This window comes from Otolemur garnettii, unplaced genomic scaffold, assembly GCF_000181295.1.
Source record: "Otolemur garnettii isolate 467f Iridium unplaced genomic scaffold, OtoGar3 scaffold00126, whole genome shotgun sequence".
Taxonomy (NCBI): Eukaryota; Metazoa; Chordata; class Mammalia; order Primates; family Galagidae; genus Otolemur; species Otolemur garnettii.
Genome location: NW_003852521.1, coordinates 1,754,678 through 1,778,740, shown reverse-complemented (window position 1 = coordinate 1,778,740; position 24,063 = coordinate 1,754,678). Strand labels below are relative to the sequence as shown.

The window sequence follows — 24,063 nt, the reverse complement described above, 5'->3', positions numbered from 1 at the left end:
TATCTATTACTGTTATAACAAATTACCAAAAACTTATCAGCTTTAAACAATACAAAATTTGTTGTCTTTTATTTGTTTTAGGTCAAATTCTAATATGAATCTTGCTGGAGTAAGATCCAATTGTTTGCAGAGAAATGGGACTTTTTTTTTTTATTAAGACATAGCTGTGTACATTAATACTATCATGGGGTACAGTGGGTTGTTTCTATATACAGTTTGGAATACTTTCATCCAACTGGTTAACATAGCCTTCATATCATTTTCTTAGTTGTGGTGTTAAGAAGCCTCTCGGGGAGGTTATAGTTCTTTGCCTTTTTCAGCTTCTAGAAGCTGCTCACATTCCCAGGCTCGAGGCCCCTTCCATCTTCAAAGCCATTGATCCTGTCATTCCCATGTCTGCTTCTATCATCATATTTCCTTCTCTGACTCTGACTGACTGTTCTGTCTCCTTGTCTCACTTTTAAAGATCCTTGTGACAACACTGGGACAATCAGGTATTCTAAGAGAATCTTTTCATGTCAAAGGCCCCACGTCAAAGCAACCACATTTCATCTGGAACCTTATTCCAGTTTGCCACATAACCTTCCATATCCTAATATTCATATTAGGATGTGAACACTTTTTTTTGGGGGGGAGGGAATTATTCTATCCATCTAGTGAGTTTTTTCTTTCAGTTAGTATATTTTTAAGTTCCAAAACTTGCATTTGGTTCTTTTCCTATCTTCTACTTCTTTGCTGAGACTATTTTTTCGTTTGTTTCACAAGTGATTTTAATTGCCTGTTGGAATGTGTTTATGATAGCTGCTTTAAAATTCTTGTTAGATAATTCCAACATTTGTGTCAACTTGGTGTTGGCATCTGTTGATTTTCTCATTTGAGTTGAGTTTTCCTAGTTCTTCATATGACAAAAATTTTGGATTGGGTCCTGTACATTTTGAGGATAATGTTATGACACTCTGGTTCTTATTTAGATCTTCTATTTTAGTTGGCAGTTAGCAGGTTTAAGTTCAGAACACACACCCTGGCCCACTTTTGTGGTTTGTGGTTCAAATATCAACTTAGTTTTTAAGCATTGCAATGCTATTTTGGTGTGCCCCACTTGCATGGAACCCAGACGCCAGTCTGAAGCCTGGGCAGCATTCCTTACCAGAGTTCAATTCTCAGATCATGGGCTATGTTGATTCTGGTTGGTTTCACACACTGGCCTCTTGGGAAACCACCCAGGACTTTATGAATAGATTTGAGAATCGTTTTCTTTAACTCCCTTCTCTCTGTAATCCTCCTATCACAAACATACATGTTCTCTAGCCTCTGCCAGATATTTAGATATTTACTAAGTACAGGCAGAAATGATTGACAGGTCTCCATCCCACAGTCACTGGAGTGGGGTAGGGGTGGGAAATGAATGGGCAGCACCTCTATTCGTGCTAGTATGGGGCAGATAAGGTTGATTCATAGAGTTTCATTATTTTCTTTTTGGTAAAAGTTTCATGTACCTTGTTAGAACTACTTGTTGACACCTTATATTCTTTGGTGGTGTTCTTGCACTTTGAAACATTTGAAACACAGTAAATTTGACTTTTAAGGTAGGTTAGTGGTGATTTGGGAAATGTATAAATATGTAATGGTGTTCCTTTCCTTAATTAGGGGATTGCTTCATTGAATCCCTAGACCAGAACTAGATCATTATTGACCTATTGTTTTTAAGACCAATTAAGAATTTTTATAATAATTTGAAGGAATTGATAAAGAATTCTTAAAGCAGCTCTTCTTCTGTTTGATCTGAGGGAAGGAACTGGCAGAGAGCAATTTAAAGGGTTGCAGATATTCTTATGAAAATTAATAGAGTGGACAATTTAAGAATTGAAGAAAAGAAAAAGAGAAAGAGAAAAAAATCTAGCATGAAGAAAATAGCTGTTAGGTCTACAAGAAGACATGTTAGATTATATGGTAGTGAGGTTGCCTACAGAGATGAAAACATGCTCAGCCAGGAAAACATCTGCTTTCAGAGGAGGGAGGGGCTGGTTAGCCAGGTGAGGAGGGCTGTGTTCATGCCAGGCATGTGGGGAAACATGGCCGGTAAGACATGAAGACATGTCCTTCTTCTGTTGGGAAGATATGGATGAATAAGGAAGGAAGTCAAAGGACTTGACTTTCTCTATTGGAAGAGGAGAGTCCAAGTTTCTCACTTAATTAGGAAAAAGGCTCACAGCCTGGAGCTATTTGCAGTATAAACTCCCTTCTTGACCCAATTAGTTGAAGTGAACTAAGACACAGGACAATCCATGAAAACTCAGAAGACAGAGCCTCAGGAATCTAGTGCAGTCTATATGCCACCCAAGCCCAGCTTCCCTCCTCTCTTACGGCTTTCTATCCCAACTGCTGATGTCTCAGACTATAGAAAAGGTGATAAGACACGAAATACTCAGGCTAAAATCATACTGTAGGAGAGAAAACATGGTCTACACAAAAACGTGTATGTGAATGTTTAGCATTATTCATAATGATCCCCAAATGCAAACAGCTCAATGTCAATCGAACTATGAACAAATGAATAAAATGTAGCATACCCACACAGTGGAATACTGTTTGACAACAACAAAGCAATGAAATACTGCAATACATTGAATCTTGAAAACATTATACTGAATGAAAGAAGCCAGAAACATAAGACCATATACTATAGGATTTCATTTATAGGAAATATCCAGAATGGGCAAATTCCTGGAGACAAAAAGTAGCTTAGTGATTGCCTAGGCTGTGGGTGGTTGAGAAGAAATGGATGTGAATTTTCTTTTTAAAATGATAAAAATGTTCTAAAATTAACTGTAGTAATGGGTACACAACAAGGAATTGTCCATCCAGGCAAAAAGAAGTACTTTACTTACAAAGGGGAGAGAATAACGTTGGCCTCAGACTTTGCCATGGCAATGTTTAGAAAACACTAGTCTTCAAAGTTCTGAGGGGAAGAAAATCCGCTCCCAGAACACTATATTCAGCCAAATGCCAGTTGAGTAAGAAAGCAACAGGCAGACATTCTTAAATATGAATAAAATCAGGGAAAAGAGCATGAGGAGCCCTTCTTATATTGCTTGACAATCAACAATTTAGTAGCTTAAAAACTCAAGAATAGAGGAATTACATTAAAAGGAATGGTGGTGAGCAATGAATTTACTCAAGGTTATCCCTCTTCATTTACTTATAGAACTCAACAAAGGCTACATTTATTCAACATTTCTTTCATCCTCTTGAACAATACTATGGACGTTGGAATCCTTTAATTCTAGGTAATTCTCCCATCTTTTCATATTATTGTTGTTTCATATTTTAGTTTTACTGACAAAAAAAATCCCCTGAAATAATCATTCATTTTCTTTGATAGTGAATGCTCAGAGATTGTGACAAAATGTTTTTCAGTCTTTGCTCATCACTGCTTATTCCAAGCCATTAATTGACTTTCCTCCTTCTTTAAATATATCCTTTTATAGTTATTTCAGTGAGGAAGATAAATTTCAGTTTTCTTTCGTTGGGAGGTATCTATATTTTGCCTTCACTGTTGAATAATAATTTCACTGAGGACAAAATTCTCAAGTGATGGTTGCACTCTGAAGATACTATGTTATTATCATCTCTTGTCTGTGGATGCTCTGGAGAAGGCAGTGTCAGACTGACCATCGTTCATTTGTGGGCAATTTGCCTTTCCCTTTGTGGCTGCTTGAGGGTCTTCTACTTCATGACAGAGGATGATTCTGGATGTGGAATTTCCTTCTTTCCCTTTGTTTGTGACAGAGTCTTGCTCTGTCATGCAGGCTGGAGTGCAGCACGTCATCATAGCTCTCTGCAACCTCAAACTCTGGGGTGAAGTGGACCCTCCCCGCAGTCTCCCAGAGTGCCAGGATTACAAGGTCCTTTCCTTTTCTTTCTGTTCTTTTCTCTTTTTCTCTTCCTCTCCTTTTTTCTTCCCTTTATTTCTTTTCTTTGTTACTTTTTTTGCATCTTTCTTTCTCATATATTCTCTTAGAGAAAATTTGGAATATCTACTTGGAATATCTTTTGATTTTTTTGAAAATTTGGAACATCTACTTTGAAATATCTTTCAATTTTTTGAAAGGGAATTTAAAATTTGATTGGAATTTTATTTAACTGATTAATTAATTTGCAGCACCTTGATATCTTTAGTAATATTCAATATTCCTATATAGGAACATGCTACTTCTATTCATTTAAAAGGTCTCCTTGGAAATGTTTGTTCATTTGTCAAATTATATTGCATAGTTCTTGCAATCTATAAGTGAATTTATAGATTTGCTATATTTTTGTTTCTATTTTTAATAGACTATTTCCTATTTTACAAAAATCCACATTTTCAATAGACTATTTCCTGTTTTTAAAAAAATCCACATTTTCCATTTGGTTACTGTTGCGGTAGAGAAATTTACTGATTTTTAAACATTTTTTCCGATCTGGATGGGTTAGATTTTATATGGTATGTTAGGAAGTAGCAGAAAGGTCAAAGCAAGAAAGAAGGTGCAAACAGCATCCCCAGAGGTTAAAAAAAAAAGTCAAATGTCAAAATTTATGTTTCAGGACAGGCATATTGTAATTTATTAGACAAAATTAGATGACCAAAAAGTACATTTTATTTTCAAATAGGCAGAGGGAAAAAAGTAATACAGTGTAATTAAACATGACCAAGAAAAAAAAAATTAATGCATTTAATTTTCCTGCTAAAGTAAAGATTAAATTTGACTGCATAAATTTCTAGTTGCAAAGACTGAATCAAACTTAAATGGGAGAAATAATTACATAGAAACACTGGCTCTATTAAAATTAGTAGAGTTTGAATTACCTGTATCAAGCCATAATACTTAAAGACACTAAGAAATATCCAGGGCAGAGTACAAGTCATTGTTGAGACATCATGACATACAGCTAACTTATAGGATCAACATTAATATCATAAGAATCGTAGAATTAGCATCAATATTTGAGGATAAAGTAAAAGAAATGATCATAGAAATACTTGAAAGAGGCTACCTCACTTTGTAAAAACACATCATGTCAGACCTATTTAATTCTCTTTTATGGCATAATGACAGTCCACAAAGATAAGAAGCATTCGAAAAACATGTTGCATTTTAATTTCAGTAAATGTTTTTGTTCTATTGCATATGTCATGTTATTTATAAGCTAAGAAAAGCATGGTGTGGTGCAGTGTTCTCAGTGGTTAGTTATCATTGCCCCGTTCCCAACTGGGTGCTCTTGTTAATAGGCAGTCACTGGAATTCCTGGAGTTCTTCAGGGTCAATAACTTGATCAAAAACCTAGACAAAAAATTAGAGATATCACTAATTAAATCTGTAGCTAATACTAAGTTACATACTAGTGTTGGTATCTGGGGCTAAACTTCAAAACAATCTTGAAATACTAGAAATAAAAATTCCAAAAAAAATTAACCACCATAGTAGAGAAAATTCCAAGATATGAGGAATACTGTGCATGATATGGAAAGAATGGACTCAATGGGAATTTGAAAGAAACAAAAACATTCCCTGTTACTCTGTGGGGTAGAAGTTGAGTTGGGGCATAAGGGTCAAAGATGACCATAGACCAATGTGTGGTAATAATAAAAAGTAATTGTTAAAAGATAGTAAGAAAGAAATATGGAAGAAAGGAGGGAAGGAGGGAATGAATAAGAAGGTGGAAGGAAAGAAAGAAAGAGAGAGAGAGAAAGGCAAACAGAATCTAGTTGTAACTACATGGCGTGTAAGATTTTAAAAAGTCCCTTCTGCTCAGTATTAGTCATACTTCAAGGAGGACAGTATGTCTGATTTTAGTCAATGCATTTTAAAAGAACGTGAAGAAATGAAGGTGAATTTGGAAAAGAGCAACAAGAATGATTGAAGGGCTTGAATATATATTCTAGGTCAAAAGGTCAACAATTTAGTACTGGTTAGACTAGGAAAGGCAGAGATAAGCGACGATTTCCTTATCATTTTCAGGTAGATAGAGGATGTTTGTGAAAGATGACCTCTATTGCTAATTTTCTAGTTTATATCTATAGTGGATCAACAAGAGCCGAAAGTAACTTAAGTTTAAGGCAGAAAGATCAGGTTTGGATGGAAGGCAGGTGTCTCTGCTGTCAGGGCAATGAAAATGTGAAGTGGGTTCTGAAGGAGACTTGGGGCCAAGCGCCAGTGTGAGTGTCCAGGTTGGGTGGAATGTGAGGCCTGAGAACAAGTTCAGGAAAGATGATCCGTGTCTGGGGTCAGTAAGCTGCGTCCTGCAGAGCAAATCCAGCCTACCCCTTCTTTTCAAATGGCCTGTGAGCTAAGAATGACTTTCCTTTTTTTTTTTTTTTTTTTGAGACAGAGTCTCATTTTGTTGCCCTGGTAGAGTGCTGTGGCATCACAGCTCACAGCAACCTCAAACTCTCAGGCTCAAGCGATTCTATTGCCTCAGCCTCCCAAGTAGCTGGGACTAGAGATTCCCCCCACAACACCCAGCTATATTTTTGTTGCAGTTGTCATTGTTGTTTAGTAGGCCAGGGCTGGGATCGGACCCGCCAGCCTTGGTGTATGTGGCCAGCGCCCTGCTCACTGAGCTATGGGCGCTGAGACGACTTTTGAATTTTTAAATGTTTAAAAAAAACTAAAAAGTATTTTATGATATAAGAAAATTCTATGAAATTTGACTTCAGGTTCTTCATAAATAAAATTTTGAGCACAACCACGCCCATTCAGTTACATTCTTGTGTGAGGCACCTTTGGGGCACCACAGTGGCAGAGTTGGTAGTGTGATGGAGACGGTATGGTCTACGAAGTCTGAAATGATTACCATTGGGTCCTTAATGGGAAACATTTCCCAACCCAACCTGGATGATGCCTGGCTTTTACCTGCAAACTCTAGAAGCTTTCCTCATTGTAGTAGAAGTGAACACCCCTGGGGTCAGCTGAAGAATATAAGCGGCACATCCTTTGGAGTGTCCTTGAGAGAGGTTTAGGTCCGCAGAAGAACACGCCAATACTGCTGCTGTGGGGGTAGAGGGGGACAGTGTCACCTGGGCCAGGCCAGCCAGAGGCCAAGGCAATTGCCAAATTAGTGAAGTGGTTACGGTTGTGGGATTAATTTGTTTTTCTCCATCCACATCCTTTTTTTTACATTCATTCCCATTCTGTACTTTTAGTGACATGCTCTCTCCTGGGCTTCCAGAGTCCTGTTATGCCCTGAATCACATAGTGGAGCCAGGAAGATTGAGGCTGGAAGGGGCCACCAGTACTGTTGAGGGGGTTCTGTTGGTGGCGTCTAGATTGTTAGTCAGGTGCCCCTTGGATCTGTGACGAGACTGGCCGCTCCCTGAGAGCAGGAACCAGATCTGCTTTATCCCAGCACTTGGCACAGTGCCTGCATAGAGTAGGCACTCAATAACACACATCTGTTGAATGCATGAATGAATGGCTGTGCTGATTATCGTCTGTGAGGTCTCGGGAAAGGTGCCTGACCTCAACCTCTGCAGGTGTCAAACAGAGGTGACCACAGCCACCTTGTGTGCTCCTTGGAAAGCAAGAGGAGGTGATGTGTTCAGAAAGGTTTAAAAGGGTTAGTTATTACTAAGATCCTGTTCAACCCTGCCTTGTTTACAGCTAATAAAATGTATCCTAAGGTAATAGCAACTCAATTAATTTCTCCTGTTGGAATTAATTTCTCCTTCTTGAATTTTCAAAGAAGATCAGAAGGAAGGGCTGGAAAGGAAAAAGACATGGCTGAAAATATAGTCCCCCAAACGCTGACATTGCTAATCATGACATTTCAGAAACTGTGCTGAAGACATTTTTTTTTTTTTTTTTTTTTTGCATAGAGTGATGTCCCAGGGATGCTCAAATCCCTTGTGACTTTGTTTACATATGAACACAGTGTTGGTGCCGTGCCGGGGTTCCAATTGTATCTGGAAGATGTGACGTCTTAGTCTCTATAGAGACTTACAGAAAACCTATCCTTTTTCTCTTGTCTTGAATATTACTAGTCCTTACAGCATTTTTCCTAATCTCTGGAATAAGCTGAATTAGTTACTCTAGTCTGGATTGAAAGTTCTCAAACTTTCCTGGCCTGAAATCAACTAAGCAGATTGTTAGAGTCCTAGGGTCAAATCCAGTGAATGAATGGTTAGCAAGGACCCCACATGTGGTTCCATGAGCCACGCGTTGAGAAACACTGGGTTAGAGAAAAAAAATTTTTTTTTGCAGTTTTTGGCCTGGACTGGGTTTGAACCCACCACCTCTGTCATACGGAACCAGTGCCCTACTCCTCTGAGCTACAGGCACTGCCCTAGTTTAGAGAAAATTTTCAGACCACTGGACCAGCCCACTGCTCCACCTCTGTTTCTTCAGACCTGGCTTTTGCTGGGACGTGTATATAGCCTAGTTTTTTTGTACGTGTATATAGCCTAGTTCTTCCCAACATACCTGTGTCTGTTAACACAAGTTAACCTATCCTCTGCCCAGTGTCATGGCTACGTTTTAATTGTGGGTCCCAGATCCGTGGCATCCATAGTAGAAATCAATGGTTTGATCCCATTCCAAACTCTGACTTCAAGGGAACTTCACTCCTTAATTTATAAATGGTAATATGTTCAAAATATATAAGTATTACTCTCAAAGATATTGCCACAGATAAATTCAAGGAAGCACTTTTTCAGAAAAATATTTTCCACTGAAGGTTCTGAGTTGATGACTTGATGACGCGATTTCAGGGTGCTTATGGAGACAAAGGCACTGGTTACCATGCTCTTGGTTGGGGCAAATCGGCGTTGGCTGGTTTTAGGCACGTTAATCACCTTCTCACAGCCCCTGTATCCTCATCTGTACAGCGGGGAGAATCGCAGTACCTGCCACCTAGCGTCTCTGGGAGGATTAGATCAGACATTGCGAATGCAGCTTTTGGCACTGTGCCTGGCACCCGTGAGCCCTCAGGCCCCCTTAGCTTACACTACTGCCCCGCATCATGCATGCTGCTGTCTGCCTGCCCCACAAAGCTGAATAGAAGCTGAGGTGTGAGGTGCTAACCCTGAGGTGGTTGGAGACTTTCTGGGATCAGCACTGTGATTTTTGAGCTCCGGACTGAAAACATTTTGAATGATAGATGGGGCCAGGTAAGACCCTTGCCGGTGAGGAGTCACCGCTTTGCTTTAGTGTCTGAGGCCCAGAGGTAGCCTTGCATCTATTTCAAAGATGCTGTTATGGGTGGTAATATTTTTCCATTAGAGTAGATGTCACCAAAGAGATTGCCCACTGGCCCATTCCCAACAGGCTAAGACTGCCCTTTCGTCTGCAGCCACAGTAACTGTTTGCAGACCCTGATGGTGCTCTTTGAAGCGCTGCCTTTAAGACTCCATTTCAAAGGATTCTGATTGCTGGTTGCCAGGTGTACCACTGGTGTCCCAGCAGCTCACAGCTCCCCTGCCTCTTTTGAAGTTGTGGCTATTGCGCTTGCATCAGCCAAGTCCACACTTTTCTGTACTCGGGTGCACAACTGTCGTGGTTATGCGATCACCAAAAAGTCTCACAGAGGCTATTCATCATCTACCTTCAGCGAAGGGGCAAAGGGGCAGGGTCAGCCCTTCACTGGCTCTCTGAGCATCAGGGACCCCACGCACGGCATTCCTTTGCTTGCCTGCTTGCCCTCCCCAGGTTTATGATCCCAAGTGCAGAGGTTCCTTGTCACCAATGCATTCTGTGAGTCACAGAGCGGAGGGGACGCACACCGAGTGGGGAGGCACAGACGCGGCAGCTTGTTGTTTTCTTTCTTTCTTTTTTTTTTTTTTTTTTTTTGTCTTCTTTTATGAGACAACAGACAAGTGCAACAGAACCCTAATGGGGTTGGTAAAGAAAAAACATTCTTCTATAAAATTTAATTACCCACGATTGTTTAGAATTAAAAAAAAAAGATTCTCTGCAAAAGAAGTATAAAAACGCAAAGTGCTGTTTCCCAGTTTACAGCCTGCAAGCTACGGCGCTCCCGCATGCGTGGGGAGCTGGACCAGGGACAACGTTAATGGCATTGATCAGCCTGGGCTGCTGACTTTGATGAGAAAAGGACAAATTTTACACAAGCTGCAAAGATGGCTAACCTTCACAGCGTTATTTTTAGCTCTGATAAACAGTAAAGAAAATCCTCCTTTCCCTCTCCACGTTTGCTAAATAACTATTGTGCTCCTCTCTGTGGGGCTGGTGCATTTTTCAAAAAGAGTTCAGTGATGCCATGCATGAAAGCCATCCCAAATATCACCCACCAGGAGATTTCAGCCCAGCAGATATATGGGCGTGGGGGTGCGCCCGGGAGTGATCCCAGCACGGCGCTCAATTCCCAGGTTCTGCTGCCCTGAGCCCTTCTCTCTTTAAATTGTATGTTTGTTTTTATGTGTTGGCTTTTATGCTTGGTAAGTTATAACCCTGTAGGGGCAGACCCTAAACCCCATTTAAAAAAAAAATCAAATTACTTTATACCCTGAGTGCATTCTGCAAATAAAATCGATAAACAGAAGCTTCCTGTGGATTTATGGAGGCTTAGGAGGAAGCGAAGGAGCGCTACAGACTGTCAGGCAATGGACACAACTCCTGGTTAATCCTTTCTAGTGAGTGTTTTTCATTAGAAATGCCTCCAAATGATTCATCACATAATTATATTTTGTACAATACCTTCTTTCTTCATAAGTGCAGATGATAATTGTGCTGGCCAGCTGTTTTGTTTTTTTTTAACCCATCTCCCAGTTAATTTGTAGCAGCCTCCGACATTGCTTTTCTCTGCGTCCTGATTACTCATTTGCGCGTCACGAGCTGCAGATGTCCCTATCAGAGCTCACTGTTGTGACTTCTTCCTGTCCACTTGCCACCAGTTCCATTTTCTTCGATGGCCAGAGCCATGCTGTTAGGACTCTTGCCCCCGTTTCCTTATCCTTCCCCTGGTCCTCCCACCTGTTCCTACTGGCATCGTGCTAGGCTCTGAGGCGTGGGGATAACGGTGCTGCCCTTGAGAGGTTTATAGTCAAATAGGGAGAAAGAATGAAAGCAGTTGGCTTGTCGCATCGGATCCCAGGAGAGCCATTTTTTGCCAGCCCTGTCTCCACTTCCATCCTAACAAAACACTAAAATATATACACCTTCATATATAAATAACCTAATATTTGTCTATAACTCATACAATTTTAGATAATACCATCAAGGAAACTTTGCAGAGTAATGATAAAGCCACCCTTTTTCGTCCATCACCACAAATGGAATAATTCCAGTAATTTCCCCTGAATCTTCATTTCATTATAACCAGAGAGCTGGTTGCCCTTTGGTGGGAAGGGGTTACTTAAATATGCTGACCGTACCCCCATCCTAAGTTTATGGTGGCTTAGTTTTTCTCATGAGGCTATAATTTATCATGTGTTGTATTTCCATTTAAGTCTATTTCTTTGAATATTCTGAACATTTCAGTCATATAATGAATGTTTAGGATATCCTGTTAGCTAAAGGACCCTGTGTGCTATAATCAGAATGCTAATTTCTTAAAAATATCATTTTAAAGCATTTTGCACATATGCACGTACAAATGAGAATTGAAGGGTGTGCACACAAGCAAATGTGGTTCCAGATGGACACATTTACTTGATTTAGTATAAAGGTATTTTCACATTTCTGAAAACAATGGGTGGTCTAAAATACACTCGTGCAATATGGATTAGAAGCCCCCTCTCGTATGGTAAGCCGACACCTTTCTTCTTGGTTGGGTTGGGCTGAACTGCTCTAACAAATGGTAGTACTCTTCTATTCTTTATCTTTTCCTTCAAGATAAAAGAAACACTTCTACTGAAGTTACGGGGAAAAAAAAAGGCCAAATCTTTTAAAGATTTTGTGGTAATTAATTACATAATTCCCTCCAAAGGATGGTGAAGTTAGCAGCTAAGTCGAAAGGACAACTATCCTCTGAATTGTGAGATTAAAGATTGAAGGCCTACAGAAAATCATTTTATTCAGTTAATTAAAAACAACTGATACTCAAATTCAGAAGGTTGAGTATATGTGTTTATCTGAAAAGCAGCTAAATGTGACAAAGATATATTTATTTTCATTCTGTCTACCTTCTTGGAAATGATTCCCTGATTTTGTGAACATTTGTCCAAAGCTTGGGAACATATTGAGAACGTTTACAAATGAAATATAGTTTCCATTTTTGTAAAAGACACACTTGTAGAGATTAGTAAGACATAGCTATCAATGCCTGTGTTTAATTAGCCTACTGTATTGTAATTGGGAGAACGCTTTCCATTGTTTTTGTGTTTAGGGGACTTTTCTGTGTTTGTCTAACGGGAGAAATATACAATTGCCACGTGCATGCATGTTTGAGCACATCGATAAGAGACTTGTTTTTTAATACACCCACCTATTATTTGTTGATGGTCTTTGAAAACTGTACTTGTTTGTGTAACATGGCTAATACAATTACCAACGTTAATTACCAATAAAACAACAGAGTACACTTTCCTATTTCTCTACTCTCTGTCTTTGATGTATATTTAATTTTTCTCTCTCTTTCCTTATTTGCATTCATTTTGATGCCCATCAATTTGCTTCTCTATTACTGTTATTTCTGCGATTTTCTGGCTCCTTTAGAGCTCGAGCTCCTCTCTTTGATCTGCTTCCCTTCAAGCTTTATTTTCGGTGCTGTTTTTCATGTTCTATAAAAAATATTTTTGCCCTTCTCCACTTTCTTCTTTTGATTTAACTCCTTCTTAGAACAAGAACAAACTCCAGCTTTGAGCGAACAGGTAAATGTTTTTAAAAGAGCAAGTCCTAAGAATCTTGGCTTTGTGCGGCTGAATAGAAACGGTCGAGAGCCGACTTCAAAGACCCTCCAGAACAAAGAAGCTTTTCTGAGGCCACTAACAATCCACCAATTCCTCCGGACTCATCTTTGCCAAAAGATGCGAGGTAATGACAGAACAGAACAATCTTGGAAGAGTAGCCAAGCAGGCTTGGGAACAAACATATCCTTGACATAATCAGGGGAAAACATACTGTTTATCTCTTTAATAACCATCTTGAGGAAAATTAATGTTACTTTGTCCTTTGTGCAGAACAGTAATTGGATTGTGTGTTTCATTTATATCTGGACAAAGGCCAGGATATTGAAATACTTCTCAATATTAGATTTTCTTGTTTAAAAATTAGATTTTATTGGCATTCTCTTTCCGAGATTTCTTCATTAAAAGCTTCATTAAACATAAATCTTCTTTTACACAGCAGAAACAGAATTATTTCAAGGAGGTCATTTTAAAAGTCTTTCGAAAGGGTGGGACTAAGCTTTTTACTAGTGGCTTGTCTCCTCCTAAGGATCTGGCATTCCAGGGATAAAACGATAATTGAACTTTGTCTACCTGTGTCGTTGATGGTTGACACTATATAAAAAGTAACCAACTCCTAGACTCTAAGGCTAGTATGAGTATTATAGTTTAAAAATTCTGAGTGGGAAGTATACTTGTGGAGGTTTGATTCAATGACGCCCTAACTTTGGGGGCTTCTTGTCTTTGGGAAGTCATCCATCGGGGGAGAGAGTTTGCATAGAGACTGTGATAAAAAATACTATCGGGCATGAAGTGCATTTATGTACTTAACTTTGATTATGTCTCCTGAGAAGGACTGAACACACTCATTGCAAGGGCAACAGGAAAAGTGACCGGGACATAGCTTTTCTGCCTTAAAACTGTTTTCCACTCCTCACTCTCTGCAAAAAAATTGGACAGGCTCACTTCTCAGCAGCGTGCAACATAATTTTCTGGGCAGAGTTTGGGCAAGCCCAGTTTTACCCTTGGTCTCTTGAGGCTCTATGTTTCTGGCTCACACCTTTCCACACGAAGGGAGATAATTAAATGGTTTGTTTTGAAAGGCCTTCCCCACTGGGCCGCGGAATTCACATGTAACAAAAATAAACAAATATAATACGAGGTGTCAATAAGGGACAATCATAATAAACAGTGGGGACTACCTAGAAGAACTTAAAACCAAGATATATGTGTCCATGTCAAAAGCCCGTAAAGTGAGAAAATTTATCTCATGATGATTGAAAACTAAGCATAAAACATTTATCATGTCTCCCCAAAGGAGAAAATAGCAACAAAACAACCTGACTGTCACATGTGAGCTGGTAATATTTTGTTACTTTCTGCCTATGATCTTTTTTTTTTTTTAAAGAAAACCATAGATGAAATTATCCCTTCTCTGCTCTGGACAAGAGTGGGGTGGCTGGGGATGGATGATGGTGACTCTCAAGGCTGAGAAACGTGGGGGGCCTGGGAGCCAGTGCTGAGGGTTCAGTAGGAGCACAGAGGAACTGGATCCTAAGGCTCTGGAAGCCAGGACGGGTCAGAAGCACACGTGTGGGGAGAAGGGAAAGTGCCAGGGCTGGGTTCCAGGCCAAGCGTCAGCAAGACTCAAGGCAAGAGGCAAAATGGAACAAGTGGCCATCTGAGAACAGTTCCTGGAGTGACTCTAAGACCACCTCACATAGGTGGGCAGCTCTTATGGGGACTCTGCAGTTGAGCTCGACAGGGATAAAGCCAGAGGGTAAGGTGTGAAGCTGGTCTCCACCCTCCCTCCCCTCACTCTGATGTCCACAGGGAAGATTTCCTTGGGATTTCTTACTGGAAATCTTTTGCTCTCAGGCTGATTCAAGGCCAGCAGAGACTCTCAGAAGCACCCCTCACACTGTCTCTCCCCAGGCCGATGCTTCTCGGCTGCTGGGCATGGTGCAAACAGAGCTGCGGGGGTCTCGCAGGGCTCAGGGGAGTCTGGGTGAGAACGATTTCCCCTGCAAGGGTGGGATGGACTGGATGGCTGTGAACCTTGGGCCATTCCTTCTGCACCTCTCTCTTCACTAAAGCTCCTTCAAGTGGCTGCCCAGGGAGGCCTAACAAAGCCAATGACAGTTGAGAAGAAAGTGGCATGGTCCCAGCACAAGGAGAACATCAGGAGAAAATGTAAGAGGGAGCAGCCAATGAACAGAACGTGAATCATCTTCACCAGGGAAGTATCCTATGGAGCAGCAAAGCCACTGAGGAGGTTTAGGAGCCTAGGGAAGCACTCCTTCCTGGAGGGAAGTCCACGGGGCAGGGAAACACAAGGGCAGAGGGAAGAGATGACGGGTGGGGAAGGGGTTGGAGATACCCAAGTGACCTGCATTTACTCCAACTGGGTCAAATCCAGTAAACTCGACGAAAAAAGAGCAGAGTACAGAAGGCCTGGGTGGCATGATTAGTAAGGTAGGTATGGGTCATAAGTGTCCTCGACCTGTGATGGACTCATAGAGAGTCCATTCCCCACCCTCCAAGCACAGCTGTTCATGGAACTCTGGGTGATCAGTGTCTGCTCCCTGGGACATCCCATCCATGCTCAGGTCTCCGAGCACAGTTCCTGTGCTGACACCTCTGGCTGAATCCTTCTCTTGAGCTCTTGCCTCTTCTGCTCATCTGCCCTCTCTCCACATCCACATAGATGGAACTAAAACCAGCAAAAACAGAACTCCTGATGCCTCACACCTGCCCGGCACCTCCTCTCATGGTCATGGCGGTGTTAGTGAGTGGAAGTTCCATTCCAGATTGGGTCATCCCTCATGTCCAGTCCATTAGCAAGTCCTGTCAGCTCGACCTTCACAAATACCCAGAGTCCAGCCACTTCTCCCTACCTCCCCTGCTGCCCCCTGGCCCCCGCCACAGCACTGCTTCCTCCTCTGGGCCCTCCACTGTCCCAGCCCCTAACAATCTATTCTCCCACAGAGGCCAGAGTAATCCCATGTCACTCTTCTGCTCAAACCAGGGAGTGGCTTCTCCTCTGGGAATAAAAATCCAAAGCTTTACACTGACCCGCCCCTGTTCCCATTACCTCTAACTGCTGTCTCCTACTGCTGTCCCTGCCACCTCCTCTGTTCCACCTGCTGGCCTCCTCTGTTAGACCAGGAATAGTGTCTCCTGCCTCAGGGCCTTGGCACGTGCCCTTTCCCAGTTGCCCCATGGCACACTGCCACTACTCTGTTAGATCTTTCCTCAAATATGGAAACTGTTCTTTAATGAAGACCATATTAGGATATATTGACTTTCAAAAGCCACTGATCATGAAGCTTTAAAACAAAGACTGGCTTAGGACACATACGATATCCTTTACCAAGCTCTTCACCATATTCCATCCGTATGTATTTAAATTATGAAAACAGCACTGGGAACAGATAATCATCCACATTTTACAATGGAGCTCGAAAGCTTAAATAAGCTGCTTTCTCCAAGGCCATGCAGTCGATAACTCTCAGAATCAGAAAGCACAGGCTTCACCCCAATACTGTGGCCCCAGAGCAAGCGCCCACCTTTCTCTATACTGAATTTTATTATATAATGACAATAGTGCCAGTATTGTAATAACTGAAATGATGATGATGATATCACAGGGATTATAGCAGCTAACAATTCCATACAAAGTGCTCCATACAAAGCACGGCGTGAGGTCCCTTGCATGCATTTATTTAATTTTTGCAGAATCTTGGGAGATAAGCACTATTAGATGTGTTATTTGCAGGTTGAGACTGAGTTGGTGCCAGAATAGATCACCAGTTCAAGGTTAACCCATGGTAAAGGGGAGCTAGAATTTACAACCAGATCCTGGGTCCTTAACCACCCCCTAAATTCCTGCTTAGTCTTATAACAATTTCTCTCTGCTTTTGCTAGACAGGCTAGATACACCTGTATAGTCAGACATCAGTGAACTCTCCAGGTGGGTGATGACAGATCAACTGTACTCAACAGAGATTTCTTCAAGGCAGACAGAGTTGAAGAAATACCATCTTAAAATTGAGGTTAAATGTGAAAACTTTCAGTGTCATCATTGTCAGAGGTTGTAAACCAGTTAAGCAGAGGTTTGTAATTCTTGCAATACACTGTTACCACCTTTTCTAAGGCAGACTTTTGTCTCTAAGCAAGGTGTGCTGTACTGCAGATACACTTTTCATTTCGGCAGGAGCTCACCTGTCTGTCTCCAGGGAAGCTCCCAGCAGGTGGAGGAAAGAGAGCTTGTCTTACCCGGGGTGAGAGTAGGCCATCCGCTTGAACTCATCGTCCCAGTGAGGTCTCCCGTAGAAAGTTTTCTGCTTTAAGCCTGTGATCACATCGGTATTTTCATCCCAGTGCAAAGCTATGTGAATAGCCTAAAGGACAAATTGTGGTATCAGGTGACATTTAGAAAAAGAAATAAAAGTTTCTATAATTAAAGGATGAAATAATTATGCTCATTTGTAGATTTAAAACTTTTTTTAAAAAAAAAAGCTGGAAATGCTTATCCTTATTATTAGATATCACTGATTTTGCACTTTGGGGCAGGAGTCACCTCTCCTTTGCATGGGGTCTTGCTAGAACGAAGTGCCTCCTCGGTTTACTCAGTAAATATGTAATAACATAAACCTAAAGAATATTTTAAGAACAAGAGTATTAAGGTAAATGTGGCTAAGAAAATGCAAGTACTAAATGGCTTCCTTTTTTTTGCCCTGCCAAACTTCTCAAAAATTAATCTGTGTTGCCATCTGCCTTCACTCAATATTATATCCTGGGCACTGGGGAAGGGCATTGGGAGAGTAAATATCCGGGGAGAAATTGCATCTTACTTACAATCAGATCTGCCTGTGGGTTGAAAGGGTCTGAGCAATGCTGTCTGTTGCCTGTGCGGTGAGGGTACTGAGTCTGGACATGGTGGCCAGAAGGTAAGGAGGGGTGTGGCTGGAGCGCTGTGCCCACCCACCTGCCTTCAAATTAAGCAAATCCACCCAGGCATCACGGCATTAGTGGTCTATAAATAGACCAGGGCACGTCAATCCCCGTGATTTTTAAGTTGCTGTCATCTGTTTTAGCCCCTACTGCGTTCTGGTGGCTACCTGCTTCTTACCTCCGGGGAGCTGTGTTCCCTGAGCTAGCCCCTTAGACCCAGCAACCGCTCTGGAGCGCACCTGTTTTACCTATTGGCGCTCAATTTGCTCTCACCCTCTGAATCTAATTGACCCTAACCAGCTCGGGTAACAACCTCCTGGACACACCCAGCTCACGTGCCAGCTTCCCCACTGCAAACCTGGCTTCCCAGCTGACCTTCTCACCTGTATAAGAAAGTGGCCGAGGCTAGGGAGGTTCAGCCTGAAATAATGGATGTTCCCTAACAGGCCAGAGATAAAGGCAGACTGCATCTCAGAAACCTGGGCCAAAGGAGGTTGCCATCAGGCAAGTCTGACCTTAGTGGCAGGGCCACTAACAGAAAAGACTCTGGGAATAGGACTCTAAGCAAAGAGAGGGTGGGGAAAAATGGCCGGGGGTGTCGGGTGACATGTAGGGGGGGAATAGGATGAGCAGAGACAAAGACTTGGGTGGAAGAGATTGCAGGATGAGATGGGCTTTGTGTACTGTGGGCAGCTCCGGGCTGGAGGAGGAAAATGACTGGTGGGTGGGAGTGAGGCTGGGAAGAGGCTTAACGTGCTTCCTAAGAAGTTTGGGCATGATTTCACACAAAAAAGAACCTTCCCTGCTTAACGTTTGTGGTACCGCCAATCACTGATGTTCAAACAGTTGGAATTATATTTGTTCCATATTTTTTTCAGCCCAATGTTCAATTAATCTCCAAACTCTGTTGATTTGCCCTTCATAATACCTCTTCCATCTGTCCCGTCTGTTCTTGTCATTTTGCCACTTTGAGGTTGTTCAATTCAGTTTAACAACTGGCTATTTCTAAAACAGCCTCTTGATTCTTTACTGGCAGAAAGCATCAATTATTTTTTCCTTGAATGTTGAGATTAATGATTTCCTGCCTGAAATTGGGGGGGTCTAAAGAATTTCTAACATGGCATGGCAAAAATGTAAGAAAATATCTACTGTAATTTAACTTGTATTTAAGGGCAAAAAATACATAGAGCACATTCTTAGAAGTGGCAGAGACCAGAGGGGGTAGGGTTGTGTTGTCACAAAGTCGAGTTTGGTTCTCAGTTATGAGAAACCTCAGTCTCAACCCCCAGATGACAGGGGCGTTGGGCACTTGTGATCAGTTGGCTTTACAGGTAGTAGAGCAAACAGGCAAAAGACAAAAGACCCCGGCTGCACCTGCCCTTCACCAGATGGAGCATCAGTTAAAAATCCCACTTGAATAAGGAAAATGTTTGTTTGGAAAACATAATTAACACTATATAATTCATTAAGGTGTTTCAAGCCTAGTTTCTAAGGAATCTACATTTCAAATTATCCCAAAGGATTAAATATTTAAGGAGGACTGCAACTAAGACCGTAAACATTGATTAAGCTGCCGAATTTCTAGCAAAGTCTTATTCACTTGCAGAAGCAGAGTCAAATTACAGTGATATTATAGGGGCAGGGAGAGTGTGTCTATGTGTGTGTCTTGCACACAAACACACACGTACAGAGCATACATTTATAAATGTAGTGATTAATGAAAATCTCCTAAGCTTAAACATACTTTTCTTAAAATTATTTATCAATGGGTGGCGCCTGTGGCTCAAAGGAGGAGGGCGCCGGCCCCATATGCCGGAGGTGGAGGGTTCAAACCCAGCCCTGGTCAAAAAAAAAGAGAAAAAAAAAAAACTGCAAAAAGTATTTATCAATGATAGATGTTACAGAGGTGCTGATTAGAATATACGTTGCATAATTTAGTAATCACTTTATGATTAATTCTCATATTGGAGGGGTTAAATGGATTAAAATGTAATAGTTATTCAATATTATCAACATTGAAACACTACCATTGTCAATATTTTTACAACCATTATTTTAGATCAACTCCAGCTTAGTATTTCATTAGTACAATACATTGCAGAATGCTGACCAAAACACAAGATCATCCTGATCTTAGGCAAATAAACACAGGTGTCCATAATTTCTAAGAACACCTTAAGCAAAAGAAATCTCTAGACAAATTGTGTATGCATAATAATTATTTCCTGTAAATGCTCACAGACTGTAAAATACAAACTATCAAATGTAAACACCTTGGAATCTTTTTTGCTTACCTCTGATCAGCTCAAAGCATAGAATTGGAGCCAATTAGGAACTTAACAAGGCAATACAGTAATGTTCACTTCCTGTCACACTTAAAAGGACAACTGCAAATTTATTTGGGGTTTTCAACCTCTGGACCATCTTCTGTCGCCCAAGCTTTCCTATTCCTCAGCAAGTCAACTGTGGGTGCTTTTACTGTTACAACGTCAACAGTTCTTCCTGACCTGGTTTTATTTCTCTTTTCCAAGAACACAAAAGTAATTATTCATGCTATCAGATAAGTATCTAGGTCTTTGTTGAAGTTGCTCCTTTTCTGTTTGCTCTATATTAGAAGAGGTAGGTAATGGTCATTCTCAGGCCCTTATCAATACCTGATTTTCATCCCAGCCAGTAAGAAATATACGGTAACTCAGAAAGTGAGTTTTCCCTTGCTCGCTCATCCGTGTTTCCAGGGAGAGTAAGAGATTGGCAAACCACTCAAAAGCCCTTGCTTCCCGGCAAATCCAGTAGAAATACACCTGTCCGGAGAGAAGGAAGAGGCCTGATCAGTCTCTTTTCCTAATGTGTTGATAATCACAGACCACGTAATCTCCATTAAATCATTGGAGCCCAAACGGGTACTTCTGCAAAATAACATGCTTTTTATTTTTTTCTGCCAGTGAACAGTCACACTGTGATTCTTTTGAAAAAAAAAAAAAAAATTCACATTGTGTTTGAAAAAGCCCAAAATGAATTCAGAGAGTCAGGAGCCTGTGGGCCGTGCCAGTTTCTCTGGACGTGGATCAACTCACCACATTTCTGGCTGTGCTTCTTCTGAACAAGATTAATAATCATAACTAGCTGTGCCTTTCACTGCGCCCCAAGGGGGATAAACTGCTAGACCAACCTCCTTCATCTTTACTTATGACCTAAGCTCTGGATTTGAACTCTTCTCTCCAGAGACACCAAAGGCTTGGGCACTAATCCACTTCCCCAGCCGTGGCCTCTGGAGAGTAGAGATTATGGTAATTTCAGAATCAAGCCACACAAGACAGAAATTTCCTCTCAGCGAGATGTATCAATGTCCAAGAAAGCTGGTGGGTGGTGCCTATGTCCGTGCGTCAACTGTGGTAATGAAATTATGTTCAGGAAGAACTTTTCTTTTTAATCTCTGTGTTGAGCAAATGGCATGTGGCAAGAAATCGTTGGGGTTTGCTGAAATCAAGCTTCCTTTTTGTGCTTTGAGCTTCAAATGATTGCATCTAGAAGGAATCAAAGGAGCTATATCTATTCATTCTCCTGCATTTTCTCACATCCTACCCCTGGATGCCCACATCTTTCTCTGGTACCTTCTCCCCAAAGAGACATCTCTATGGCTTAATAGCTGTGAGGGGCTGTTTTTGCACCTGGAATGTTCCCATCTGGAAATATCTCCTCCACTGGCCAGTGCTCGCTTCCTCCCTCCCCTGCCAGCCAGCTCGCAAGCTCACCATCATTGTAATCAGTGACATATAAATGAGATTTAATCAATAAATCAAATTTATGAAGAAAAAAATCGCAGAATGTATTTCAAGGCTAAATATCTTGTCTATTCTGTTTAGGTTTATGCAATGATTTATAATATTCACAGTCTGGAAGAGAAAAAGCTGGGGAAAATGAACTTTTTCCTAAAGCATTAAAGCTTATGTAGTTGTTGGACAGCTCCTGCTCAGAAGAGCACTTAAGATATTCATTCCGGACAAATAATCCTTCAATCCCTAAGTTCAAAGACCTTCTCTTCTCAGGAAGAGAGAGGGAGGCATTTTTCTCTCTTCCTGACTCTCATCCCTGCCTGGAGATTACCTCTCCAGGCAGGGGGTCTGGGATGCGGACCTGAGCCCGTGGTCCCCCCCAGTGAAGGCCCCGTGGGTCCCCATAAGTAGGTGATCCATGCTTTCACTGATTCAACAAACATGTGCCGAAAGCTTACTTTAGGTCTAGACTGTTCCAGGCTCTGGAACTATAAAAATGAACAAGAGAGGCAAAGAACTCTCTGTGTTCATAGGGGTTGCATCTTAGAGGGGGAGGAAAGATGTAAATAAGTGGGACATAGAATGTCAGAGGGCCGTAAGTGCTTCGCAGAAACCTAAGGCCGGCTGGGCAGGGTTGCAGCATTAAGTCAGAGTCAAGGACAGCCTCACTGAGAAGGGGACATTGGAGCCAAGGCCTGAAGGAGGCCAGGGAGTCGAGTGGTCAGGAGAGAGCTCTACAGACGGTGGGAGGAAGTGCAGAGGTCTGAGCGGGGCCTCTAAGAAGAGCCAGGAGGCCACACACAGGGCTGAAGCCTGGGATGGGGGTGGGGTGGGACGGCAGCAGGAGACCAGGTGGGGGCCAGGCTGGGGCAGTGGGTTTGCCAGGCTGGAGAGTGTCGGAGCCGGTGAGCTCATGATCTGAGTGAGGCATGGGGAAGGGTCTCTCTGGCTGCTGTGTGGAGAATAGGCCGGAGGGATTGTGGGGCCAGGGAGGAATAAGGAGGGCGGTGGGGAGGTGGGTTTCGTGTTCTGCGTTGGAGATGAATACCACCATCTTCTTGCTTTCCACTTTGGGTGATGCCTAATCTCAATCATTCTTTGTAGATCTTAGTCCTCCTTTGACTTGCTTTACTCCTGGTGGAAACAAAAGATGTACTGGCTGAATTTATCGCCGCGCTCGCCACGCCCCGCCCTGCAGCCCCCTCTCCGTGTCTTGCGCTATCTCAGACCACCGAGGGGGGAGAGAACCAACATCACTCACTTATTTTCTCTTCCCCAGTCTTTAAGGAACATGCTTCAGAGACGTTCATACGTGGATGAGAAACCCAAACATTTGCTTTTTCAGAAAAAATGTTCCATTTCAAATCTAGTCCCAATCATCCTTTCTGGAAACCTGTCTGCCTCTTAGCTTCCCCCCATGTGAACCGCTAGACTTTCAGAGAGAATCCTCCCTGTCCTCACTTTCCTGTGGCCTAGCTGTGTGTCAGCGTTCTCAGGGTCTGACAAGGCTTTTGTGCCCGTAGCTTCCGTGTAAGGGCTTTGTGTGCTTTCCCTCCGTAATTGACTTAGAGCTGACCCGGGCGCTTTGGTGCAAGAGGCGATGGAGGAAAATGGAGAGGCTCAATAGAAGTGCTTCAGGAAGAAAAGGAAGCAAAGAGGCTTTGAACAGAAGAAAAAGGTATTTACTTTGACTCCCTTTCATCTTTCTAATGGTGGGGGACCCTGACTGGGAAAGGACATGAGAGTTCCACCTCTGCATTTCGTCCCGTAGAAAGCACCCGGTCGATGGTAGAACAAGTGTCCCAAACAATAGGCTGTAACTCTGTGATCTGGGGTTTCTAACACCCACCTCACCTTAGTCTCCAAAAATAAAGCAACCCAAAAATCAGTTACCTGTATAAAGCATGGCTTTCAGAATACTGTGGCTGATATCAGAGGCCAAAAATACTTAAAGGTGCTTTAGAAGATTTTATGAAAAAGACAGTCACCCTCAGTAAAATAGCACAAGTTCTGAACTTTGCTAGTAATTAAGGGATTATTTGTACTTTCTTTTCAGGCCTCATCCCACATGTTCCTGTGGCTATAGCAGGTGCACAGATGACTTAGGAGACCACACTGGGACTGTGTCACAGGGGTGGGGGTTTCTGTGTGCTGTGGCCTGGCATGGGCCTTGCTTGCCACAGTGTGACCAGCACTAAAGATCAAATCAGACCCCACTCAGATATGTCCATTCACTGGGAGCCTCATCTGAGTGACACTCAATGCTGGGCTCTCTGAGCACACAGCCTTGTTTTCCAAAGCCATCTGAGTGCCATCTGAGTATAACTCAATGCTGGGCTCTCTGAGCACACAGCCTTGTTTTCCAAAGCCATCTGAGTGACACTCAACGCTGGGCTCTCTGAGCACACAGCCTTGTTTTCCAAAGCCATCTGAGTGTCATCCGAGTATAACTCAATGCTCGGCTCTCTGAGCACACAGCCTTGTTTTCCAAAGCCATCTGAGTGCCATCTG

The 24,063-nt window shown here is 42.1% G+C and overlaps 1 protein-coding gene across 1 annotated transcript in view; it reads right to left on the bottom strand.

Annotated features, from left to right (window-relative positions):
* Positions 1 to 5,121: 5,121 nt before the first annotated feature.
* Positions 5,122 to 24,063, bottom strand: part of NOX3 (NADPH oxidase 3) — a 57,352-nt gene continuing 38,410 nt past the window's right edge. Inside the window, exons 11-14 of the mRNA XM_003797858.1 lie at positions 20,434 to 20,580; positions 17,102 to 17,226; positions 6,870 to 7,032; positions 5,122 to 5,324 (exon numbers count right to left, since the gene is read on the bottom strand). Coding sequence (XP_003797906.1) covers positions 6,906 to 7,032; positions 17,102 to 17,226; positions 20,434 to 20,580 — 399 coding nt within the window. The 3' untranslated portion in view covers positions 5,122 to 5,324; positions 6,870 to 6,905. The remainder of the gene's footprint in view (positions 5,325 to 6,869; positions 7,033 to 17,101; positions 17,227 to 20,433; positions 20,581 to 24,063) is intronic.